Source organism: Monodelphis domestica, chromosome 3 (genome assembly GCF_027887165.1).
Source record: "Monodelphis domestica isolate mMonDom1 chromosome 3, mMonDom1.pri, whole genome shotgun sequence".
NCBI classification, from domain to species: domain Eukaryota; kingdom Metazoa; phylum Chordata; class Mammalia; order Didelphimorphia; family Didelphidae; genus Monodelphis; species Monodelphis domestica.
Genome location: NC_077229.1, coordinates 260,682,326 through 260,693,909, shown reverse-complemented (window position 1 = coordinate 260,693,909; position 11,584 = coordinate 260,682,326). Strand labels below are relative to the sequence as shown.

At 39.2% G+C, this 11,584-nt stretch overlaps 1 protein-coding gene and 1 long non-coding RNA gene across 2 annotated transcripts in view; one reads left to right on the top strand and one right to left on the bottom strand.

Moving 5' to 3' along the window:
- Nucleotides 1-497: 497 nt before the first annotated feature.
- On the bottom strand, nt 498-5,707 carry LOC130458384 (uncharacterized). The gene is made up of 2 exons (XR_008917671.1): nt 3,178-5,707; nt 498-3,086 (listed from the first exon to the last, which is right to left on the bottom strand). It is a non-coding gene; the product is annotated as an uncharacterized LOC130458384 (long non-coding RNA).
- Nucleotides 5,708-6,196: 489 nt separating this feature from the next.
- RAB12 (RAB12, member RAS oncogene family) overlaps nt 6,197-11,584 on the top strand; it is a 49,327-nt gene continuing 43,939 nt past the window's right edge. The window contains exon 1 of the mRNA XM_001364739.4: nt 6,197-6,737. Coding sequence (XP_001364776.2) covers nt 6,230-6,737 — 508 coding nt within the window. The 5' untranslated portion in view covers nt 6,197-6,229. The remainder of the gene's footprint in view (nt 6,738-11,584) is intronic.

Below are 11,584 nucleotides of genomic sequence, written 5' to 3'. Positions count from 1 at the left end.
TATAGAAGTCTTAAATCCCAGCCATCTCTTCATTTACCAGCCATTCTTCTACTTGGTTTTGACTCCATCATCATCATCATGCTGTTTCCCCCCACACACCCTTTCAATGTCCTTTTGAGTATTATCTTTCCCCATTAGATTGTAGCCTATCACATAGCAGGCACTTAATATATTTTTATTGTGTTTTATAAGCATATTTGTATACACATTTTTTCTTGCTTTAACTTGCACAGTGTTAAAGTCTCTGATACCACAGGGGCTGTTCCCCAGAAATCTGGCACTCTTACTCTTGTCATGTGTGGGCAGATGGTCTTCCATCTAGTCTGTTAAATAGCATCCCTTTCAGTGCCATGGTATCAGAATAATGGCATGAAAAGGAGTATATGTTTGGTTAAGCTGACTGAGTATGTATTAGGCTCATGGCCAAAATAAAAAATGAAATATGAAAATTCTAAGAAACCTTTCAGCATAAGAAAATAATTATCAGATGGCATAAGAACAGGCACATTGCTAATCTTTTATTTCAAATAACAAGAAAAATAAACCATAAATCTATAAAATCTAAGGAAATTACATTTTAAAACCAGTTAGGACATACAAAAATGTTAAACACCACGAACAGAAACATGAAAAATTAAAAGCAACATGTAGGATGTGGTTTGCATTTAAATCTGGGTTATGCAGATCTGGTGACAAAGTGACTTACACTAACCATTACTCACTTAAGACAATAACACTGATAGAATGTCAGTAGGTTTTCATATTTTAAAGGAAATACATATGTGTAGAAGCATAACATATTTTATATCAAGTAACTATGAAACAAGAAGAATATTAATGAAATCATCCCAAGTGATTCAATATGTAAAAATAATTTTGAAGACTTTGGACAATTTTTGTTATTATACCATCAAGTATGACTTTCCTGACTCAACTTGGGAATTTCTTGAAAAAGATACTGGAGTAGTTCACCATTTTTTTCTCCAGCTCATTTTACAAATGAGGAAACTAAGGCAAACAGGGTTAAATGACTTGCCTAAGATTACCCAGTGTCTGAAGCTATCTTTGAACTCAGGAATAAGTACCTTCCAGACTCCAGGTCAGCAATCTATCCACTCACTGTACCACTTAGCTGCACCCTACTAGACACTTGGGCTGACTATTCAACTTTCCAAATTTATGTCCTATTGTACTATGAGCAACATTTCTGCTCTACTCAGACTGGTATTATTATCCTAAAAAAGGACTTTGTGACAATCTATAATGACAAATCAGTGGGTGTAAGCTTAAAGTATTTTGTGGCTGCAGAAATGTATATTTCTGTCACAATGGGGAAGATTGTGGGTAAGATGGAAACAGAGTTTTGTATCTGCCAGATTTGTTCCTCATCTCCAGGAGGATAAAAAAAAATGATCATCAGACAAATACTGAGGTATCTGATCCAACTCTGAAAACTCAGCAGATCTGTTGACTATCATAATTAAAAAAAAATCTAACCTTTCACAAATTATTCTTTTCTGGGGTTTCCTTTCTGATATTTTTGTTTTAGTTTTCTCTGTACCAGTTAAACCTAAAAGAAATGTTAGAAGTAAAACAGTATTGAGAGAAGTATGGACTAGTGACAGTTTTGTTGTTCTCACTGCTCCATCCTATAGAAATGCTAGCAACACAGAGGGTCCTCTGGAAAAGAGGGTTTGGCCTGAGTCTGACGGGAAGATATCCCTACTTAATTAAATTCTCAATAACTTCATTAAAAATTTGGACCAGAGAATTTCAGCTTGGAAACTGAGGGAGAAAGGGAAAAAGAAAGAAAAGGGGATAGAAGTAGAGAGAGGAGTTATACTTATTTGGGAGGATTTTCAATTGAGCAGCTTATTGTGCCCTTCTTTTCCCCATAAAGAATAAGGCTACTAGGTTATTCTCTAAATTCACATAGTCCATATGTAATGTAAAACCCAGGTGTAATAATAGTTTTACTTGGTGAGGTCTGTGTTTGATGCTTGGGGAACTCTAACACCAGGCAAGGCCAGTAGCAGTCTCATGCTAGCTAGCCAGCCATAGTAATATCAAAGCCAAACAGCTCAGTAACTGAGGTGCCAGTTTTCTCTCTGAATGGGACTTTCCTCAACCCTTTTTTCCAATTGTGGGTCTCCATAATTATGTATAAAGGTTTAGATCAAGGGTGCTTAACTTTTTTATATGCCATGGACCTCCATGGCATTCTGGGGTTGTCTCCGGACCCCTAATGGCAATTTGAAGAAGATTATGGATTCCTTCTCAGAAGAATGTCTTTTTAATGTATAGCAAGGCTATCCTCTCTATGTAGAATGGGGGTGTTGTTGAATGGCTCAAAGGGAAGTCAGAGTAGACAATCTAGCATCTCCTCCCCCATATTTCTCAAAGGAAGGTTTTAATTCATTCCAGGAAGGAAGCAAAAGGTTGAGGTCAAAGACTTGGCCACTCTGCTCTCCTCAGAAAATGGGGACACCAGACTAGAATTGTTCCCTTATGCTTATTGGTCTAGTGAATGCAGTTTTCATGTTCAGGCTAATGTATTTATTAATGGGGGAAAGAAGACCTTAATATTTATATACAAGGCTTGATTCCTTTCCTACGAAATACTAGTTTCACAATGAGCACACACATCACAAACAACAAAGAAATCCACTTATTTAAGTCAATAGAAATCAAAGAAAGCATATATATGAGAATATATGCCAGAAAATTAAGGATGAGAAACCTTTTTCATTAGAAATTAGTTAAACCAGTCAATAGAGTTATATATCTCATCTAAAGAGGAAATTTCCCAAAGTCCCTAGTGTAGTAGGTTGAGGATGTGGACATGGTGAAGACCACTGGCTTCTCTCATGTCAACTTTTCCCCAGAATCTTAGTCTTCCTTCAACAATCTAAAGTGAGGTTGGCATCATCCATCTTCTCTTTTGAAGCTGGAAGTCAGAAGTGTTCTTTAGCAACTGGAGAGTCTGAAGAGCTTCTCTCTCCCACTTTACAGCTCTATCCTGTCCAGGGGCAGGGGACTGATCTCCATTAGTGAAAAGAGAGTCCCAGAGCAATGAGCTTTACTACCTGAATTACAAACGAACAAAATAAAATATATAGGTTTATAAAGGAAGCTATAGGTTATCGAAAAAGATGTAATTTCACTCAATTCCCTTACATCTGTCCATATATCTCAAGTTAAGCATCTCTGGTCTAGCAGATAGTCTGGATTCATATCCTCTTTCACCAATTGGTTCCAGAGTCTTCTCCAATCCAACTTTCACTTAAAAGGAAAAAAAAATCTCCCTCTTTAAAAGAAAAAAAAATTATCTTTCTCTTCCAATTATACCCCACTGGTATAATTAACTATATCAGTCAGGGTTGTTGGTTATCAGTTTTATCAAACAATTAAAATAGCAAAGAAATGAAAAGATTTAACAGGGAAATAGAAGTTTAAATGCTTGCTACCTTTGATCAACAGTGCAACTAGATGGCATAGTAGAAGGAGTGCCAGGTCTGAAAGCAGGAAGACTCATCTTCCTGAGTTCAAATCTAGCCTCAAACACTAACTATATGATTTTCCACAAATCATTTAACTGTTTAACTCAGTTTCGTCCTCTGTAAAATGAACTGGGGAAGGAAATAGCAAACCACTCCAAGTATCTTTGCTAAGAAAACCCCAAATGGAGTTACAAAGAGTGAGGGAGGGTTAAACAACACCACCTTTGAAAACAACACTATGCCTTTCACTCCTTTCGTTAAGCAGAAGGGAATCAGGAAATAAATTGTCCAGCAGTTAAATGGAGAACTTAGCTTCAGGCTAAGCACCCATTAAAAAGCAAAGAGAAGAAAAAATTTCAACTGTCTCAGCCATCAAATCTAACCCAAATATGCACATCAACCTTCAGCTGTCTCTGGTTATTCCTCATCATTTGCCATCTCCACTTAGGTCAGCAAAGAGTCCATAGATGAAGGTCACACTGCCCATGAACCCTCCCATTGCTCCTCCCCAATCAGTTCAGCTCCTCTTAGGCTAGATGGATACCGAGTCCTGTCCCGTCTTTCAATCAAATCTTCTTCCAATACTACCAATACATGGTATTGACCAATGCCATGGGCTTGGGGGGAATTCTAGGCAAAAGTAAAGCAAAAGTTACAAGCACATTAGTGGAAACATTATAATGTCAAGAACACTGGATTTAGAGTCAGAAAACCTTCATTTGGGTCCTGACTTTTTTATTTATTAGCTATTCCACCTTGGTGAAGTCTACTCCTTTGGGTCTCAGTTTCTTCAACTATAAAATGAGAAGCTGGATTTTACAATTGCCAAGTACAATTAATATAGGCTTTTTCATTTCTAACACTCTATGACTCAAATGGTAAAGATTACAGACCTATATGGAAGGAGACAAGCATTTAGGATTTATTCTACATTATATCTATTTTATAGGTGATTTCCTTAGGGTTACATAAGTAGGAAGCATCTGAAGCTGTATCTGAACTTGTCTCCCTGACTATAGGGCTCTATCCACTGTTTTACCAGCTGCTTGACAAAAGGTGTTATATTTTAGGCTAGGAAACTTTGAGCCCCTGAAACCATGACACTAGTAGCTGCCTATTATATTTATGATGGCTATCATTATATGCTGAAATTGATATAATTCAAAGTTTAAGACTCTTTACTGGTGTACCTTGCTTTATTGGTCAACAAATATAAAAATTCTGTAATCATTTTTGGATGATGAAGGTAAATCACAGCATTACACTTTTTAAGAGTTAGAAGGGTTTTTAAAGACAAAATTGTAAACACCAGAGGAGTTTCTTACTTAAAGGAACTCTCTTCTATGTTACATTTTGTACAAATCAAGATTTTCATACCTTAGGCTTGCTGAAAGTATACATGTCTTATATTTGCCAAATACAGTGTCTAAATATAGCCCAAAGAGTTGAATTCAGTTGGTAACTTAATCACTCTTTGCAAATGTGCCAGCTCATATCATTTTTAGAACCCCATGTTCTTATGTGTTCTGTTCATGGAATGAATTTGCTAAATGGATACAAAGGCAACAAATGACAAAAGATAGGTTTTCTATACCCTAGGAACTTCAAATAGAAATTAAATGTATGTCTAATCTATATTTTCAAATTTTTATGGTGTTTCAACAAATATCATTGTTTGATTTTCTAACATCTAAAATACTAATACTTACCAAGTAATACTTGCAGGCATTTACTTTATTTATTTGTTATAATATGAATTATGAAGAAGATTTGATTGAAAGACAGGACAGGACTCAGTATCCATCTAGCCTAAGAGGAGCTGAACTGATTGGGGAGGAGCACATGGGCAGTGTGACCTTCATCTATGGACTCTTTGCTGACCAAAGTGGAGATTGGGAAAGATGAGGAATAATCAGAGACAGCTGAAGGTTGATGTGCATATTTGGGTTAGATTTGATGGCTGAGACAGTTGAAAATTTTATTTATATATTTATGGAGATACAAATATACATTATCTCATTTGATCTTCAATGTCATTGTTGTGGAGTCATTTCAGTCATGTCTGACTCTTTGTGACCCCGTTTAGGATTTTCTTGGCAAAGATGTTGGAATAGTTTGCCATTTCCTCCTCCACTCAAAAAAGGAAGGAAGGAAGGAAGGAAGGAAGGAAGGAAGGAAGGAAGGAAGGAAGGAAGGAAGGAAGGAAGGAAGGAAGGAAGGAAGGAAGGAAGGAAGGAAGGAAGGAAGGAAGGAAGGAAGGAAGGAAGGAAGGAAGGAAGGAAGGAAGGAAGGAAGGAAGGAAGGAAGGAAGGAAGGAAGGAAGGAAGGAAGGAAGGAAGGAAGGAAGGAAGGAAGGAAGGAAGGAAGGAAGGAAGGAAGGAAGGAAGGAAGGAAGGAAGGAAGGAAGGAAGGAAGGAAGGAAGGAAGGAAGGAAGGAAGGAAGGAAGGAAGGAAGGAAGGAAGGAAGGAAAGAGAAGAGCCGGGTAAAGGGAGGAGGGAACACAAGCTGCGCGAGGGGTACACTGCAAGTCAGAGTTGGTGCCATCCTCCAGCTCCATTCCCCACCGGAGCTCGGACTTGGTCCTCCCTACCGCCAGGGGTCGCGAGATGCACGCTCTCAGCGACTCCCCGCCTGGGCCAGACCCCTCCCGCTGGCTCCACAGCTCAGCGGCCCGCCCCCCGCGCCCCTCCCGCGGGCTCGTCCCCCTTCCTGCCCCTCCTCGTCCGGGATGTTGCTGCCGCTGCTGCGGAATAGCTGCTTCCCTTCTTCCTCTCCCGGCGGCGGCGACGGCGACGCGGGTTCGGGGAGCCGGCCGGTGGGGCAGCTGCTGCACGAAACTCGCGGGGGGGCCGGGCCCGACGAGCCGGGAGACTACGAACCGGGGGCCGAGTCCCAGCTGCGGCAGCGGGAGGAGGAGGCGGTGGGGCCAGAGGCCGGGGGCCGAGCCCGAGGGGCGCCTCCGCCGGGGAGCGGGCCGCGGGCAGAGCGGGAGCCGTATGTGTCCATGGATCGGGGAGCCGCTCTGCAGAGGCGAGGCGGAGGCCTGGGCGGGGGCGTCTCGGCAGCCGGCTCCCCGGCGCTGTCGGGCGGCCAGGCCCGCCGGAGGAAGCAGCCGCCCCGGCCGGCCGACTTCAAGCTGCAGGTCATCATCATCGGTTCCCGGGGCGTGGGCAAGACCAGCCTGATGGAGCGCTTCACCGACGACACCTTCTGCGAGGCCTGCAAGTCCACCGTGGGTAAGCTCAAAGCCTGCCCCCAAGAGCAGGGGGACGGGGGACAGCAGGAGGAGACTAGTAAGATACTGGGGAGAGGACTCCTTGGGTAGGACAGGGGAGACATCCTGAAGACGACCAGGAAGGCTCCCCTCGGCCTGTGAGAGGCCTAGGACCCCATTCCCCCACCTTCGAGATGAAGACCGGGACCCTGGCAGCTGGAGCCAGCCCCGAGGCACCTCCTTCCTCTTTTGTCCCGCCTCTCCCCAGCCCCCAAATTCCGGGGTCTCCCCTCTCCAGATATCCACCCTCCCCACCACCACCCCGCGACTCCTCTCCTACCTCTCCTCGCCCCTTCCCCAGATTCCCGGTGTTGACCTCATTTGTCCATGTGTCCTTGAGCCTTTCTCCATTCCCGGCACTTTCCCACAACTCTGGAGTGAATTTCTCCTTTGCTTCGATCCGACACAGAAAGTGAATTCACTGAGCCAGGAGCTTCTCTGGGAAACTTATGGCCGCTTCCTACTCTGACGCTTTCTTTTTTGTTGTTGTTGTCATTTGATTGTTTGTTTTGGGAGGGTAGCCTTAGGGTTATTTTTCTTATCAGCTTCCACTGATACTAGTATCTTGGTCCTTCTATATTTGTGTATGTTCATCTTTCCACAAAATTTCTCTTCTCTTGTTCCTCTCCAAACAAAAAATCAATTTTTTTTTCTTTTGATACTTTTCAGGATGACCTGCTCTCTAGACCCTCTTTATTTGTCTGTACTGAGGTCAGATAACTGAGTGATGCATTTGCTTTGGTTCAGCTGTCCTAAGGAGTACCCAATCGAGACTCCTGACAGTTTTAAATTACTTGGAAAGTGGGGGGGTGGGGGGGGGAAGAGCTGGGGAGAAGGGGAGGTCACTTGATACTTCGAGGTGGGACTCTGGCAGCATGTTGTGAAATTGAAGATAAAGATAACATTCACCTGCTGTGGCATACTCAGTGGCTTTTATGACCTTGATTAAATAAGTGATAAAGGTGTATCAAGTTTTATCTCTAGCAAATTTTTACCCTCAGAATTTGATTTTTAAAAAGCCAATTCTTTGAAAAGGAAAAGAACCACAGTAAAACTGAGTGTGTGCAATAATGAACTTTTATGTGATGTACTGAAATTCAAAATACTTTTTAAAACTAAAGAAATGGATGAAAATATTAGGATAGTTCAAGTTTGTTAATAAACAATATATTAAAGGACAAATGAGAAAATAAAAGACTAAACTTTGAACCCTGTTTCACTAACAATAATTCTGATAATCCATTAACAATTAAATGACCACCCAAGGAGACTTAATAAATACTTAGTACTGTATAATAACATAGTAGAATATCACATCAGAAAATAAGATAGTACTACTTAATAAAACTGAAGGGAAATTTTATGAAAGAAGGCAAATTTATTTATAGTAAGTTCAAAAAAAAAGTTCACAGAGTTCATATCATTTTATACCTAGCATAGTTATGCAAAGAACCTTGGAAATTTAGGCGACTCTGTCCTTTTGTAAATGAAGAAAGTACTTTGTTTTGTACAGTTATCAATAGCTGTTTTTGTGAAAAATTTCATTAAAACTAACCTGGATCTCATGGCTTCTGGGTTGATCTATATGTAATCTAAATAAAGAATAGAAGAAACTGGAAAGAACTTTATTACTTGGTGGTATAAACTGGAGATTCTTTAACACAAATGGGAATCACCTTGAATCATGCTATTAGGAAATTCCCCCCTCAGGGAATGTCCAAGAAACAATGAATTTTTAGATTTTTTTTTTTAATTTTAACTTTTAGAAAATAACCTTTGCAAATCCAATTTTGTAAGATGCTTGAAAGTCCTAATTAATTTGGAAACTTTGCTCATTCCTTTTTTTGTGCCATTTATGAATTTAAAAAATACTTCAGTACCTAATGTTGAAGGACAGAACATGTAGATAACAATAATTATAATAAAGCTGTTGTTCCATGCTGAATGGACATTTTTAGTGCTGTTTCTTCTAGGGCATGTTTACACAGATTTTTTAAATAAATGTAGTTTCTAATGTTTTTAATTACAGCAACCCACCTCTCCAGAGCCCTGATGTTTTACATATTTTAAAAATCAAAAATTCTGGTTTAATAACACATGAGAAAGAGAGATTGATTCTGTTTTCCTTAATGCTGTTTTGAAGGAGTTAGCTATGGGAGTGTTTGTTCTTCCCTCCCATTTCCTTTGTTTCCTTTCTAAGAGTTACTCTTTTGGCACTTATTTGCTTAAAAGTCTGATTTAGTTGCAAATAAATTGTAGATTTTGTGAGAGTGATAAAACATTATTTAATAAGTTTATTCCTATTTTATTTGAAGTTAAGAAAATGATGACATATTTACAGATTTATCTTTCTTAATTTTAAGGATCACTTTTAAATAAATGAAGGTATATCACCTATAATTGTATCCTTAAATTTCCATTTGTGATCACTGGGATAAAGACTAGGAAATATTAATAAATCATTGGATTCGACATTTAGGTCATTGAACACCAATGCTACTGTTTATGCTAAAACTGCCTGAGTTGGGGTTACCTAAAAAATATGACATTGTCTGATTAATTCAGGCCTACCATGACTTGGGCCCTGTGCTTAACTATACCCCCCCCCCCCCCAAAAAAAAATCTTAGGACATTTTTTCCCCTCATGGGGCTTACAAAAAGGAAAACTAAAAATACCAATCAAGCCTATTAGAGGTCTAAGAGAAGGTTGGAATCCTCCCCCTATTGGAGGAAGAGGATTTGAACCAGGCTTTGCTGGAAGAAGATGACTTAGACAAAGTAAGATATAGATGGAATTTCATGTAGAGAAAGAATGGTAAGACTAGACTAACTGCAAGTAGATGTTTGGTTATATCATAGGACTCTTGTTAGAGGAGTTGTTAGGTCAGATTGTTCTATCTTGAATGTCAGGGTAAGGTATTTAGAGTTTATCACTTGGACATTGAGTAGTCATTAAAAGTTTTTGAGCAAGGGGATCTTCAAAATGATTATGTTAGGAAGTTAATCCAATAGCACTTTGTAAATAGGTGGGAGAGATGAGAGACTATTTTGCACTGAAAAACCAGTGGTAAATTTGCACTAATTCAGGAGGGAAATTGTGAGAATTGGGGGGAAAAAAAGAAACGAGAGAAATTTCCAAAGAATTGTTAGTCTGTCAATTGTGTTAAATACCTATTATGGGAGAGGCTTCCATGGTAAAGGATGAAGATACAAAGAAAGATAAATTATAGTTTCTGCTCTCAGGGAACTCACCATTGAATGGCAGGAACAACATGTAAACAACTGTACAAATAAGCTATATACAGGATAAACTGAAAATCCTCAACAAAACGTAGGCATTAGAATTAAGGGTGGTTAGGAGAGGCTCTTTGTAGACTAATGGTGTCAAATCATGAAGTAAAGGATCCCTGTGGTCTGCATGGTGACTTAGAAAAACTCAAATGAATATTATCTATATTGAATTGTATTTTTATTTCCTTAAATATTTCCTAACTGTTTTAATCTGGGTCTGACTTCACTGGGCAATTTTGCTGCTGGCTGTGGCTGTGAGTTTGACACTTCCTCTGCAGAAGTATTTTAATAGAGACTTGAAAAAAATTAGGGAAGTTAGGAGTCTTGAGGTAAAGAGGGAGAACATTCCAGGCATGGGGGAATACCTAGTTAAAGTGGCAGAAATTGGTAGTAAGATTCACTGTTCAAGGACCAACAAAGAAGCTATAGTCACTGGATAGCAGAGGAAAAGAGACAGAAGGCTATAAAGTGTAAGAAGATTGAAAAGGGAAGGAACAGGTTATGAAGACTTTGAACACTAGACAAGATTTTATATTGAACTTGGAGATGATAAGGAGCCATTGGAGTTTATCGAGTAGGGGGTGACATGCTAGAACTTATTTGTATAACTGGGAGAATGATAGAATAATTACTAATTTATATTAACCTCTAAATTTATCAATGAACCTTTTAAAACAATTCTTTGAGTTAGTTGGAAATAAGAGAATGCAGAGGGTAGTAGATTTGAGGGGAAAAACAAATTCACTTTCAGATATTTTGAATTGGATTAGCTATATACACATGTTAAATAAGGATCCATCTCTTGTTCATGTGAGGAACTCAAATGTGAAAAATCTACCAATGCAGATTAGGAACTCATCTGTAACATATATAATAACCTTAGAGAGTTGGAGCCCTGTTTTGCCCTTGATCATACTCTCAAACATGTAACAGATTTGTATTACACTTTAATTGAAGTCTTTCTGACCCTAAGGCCAACCCTTTATCCATGGTTCCAAGTCATCTTTCTAACAATAGAAAAACAATCTGTGGAATCTTTTAACAAATACTATGTCCCTAATATAGTCTAGGCACTGGAAATACAAACACAATAAAGAATAGCCCTTTCCCTTAAGGAGATTGCATTCTATTGACAGTACCATGAAGTTTACCATGTAACAGGCATTGATGAAGAAAACAACATGAATCTAGGTAAGTAAAGTTCCAGTTGAATGATACTGTCATGCAGAGAACAGTCTTAAAAGTTCTAGTCTGGAGAGATCAATTTCAATTTAGAGTAATTTTATGGAATAAGTCTTTTTAAGCTAAGCCTCAAAGGACCCAATATAGGCAGGGAGGCCAGTTTGGAGACTTAAAAGGCCATTGTGACAATATGATTAAAAATGGGAATAAATAATGGCAGGACAATGATGAATTGGGAAAAGGGGGAAATGATAAATACCTAAGAGTTATGGGACCATAAGTGAATCCTTTTAAATCTCCTGATTTCCATTTCAGTTTTTATAAAGGATATACCCA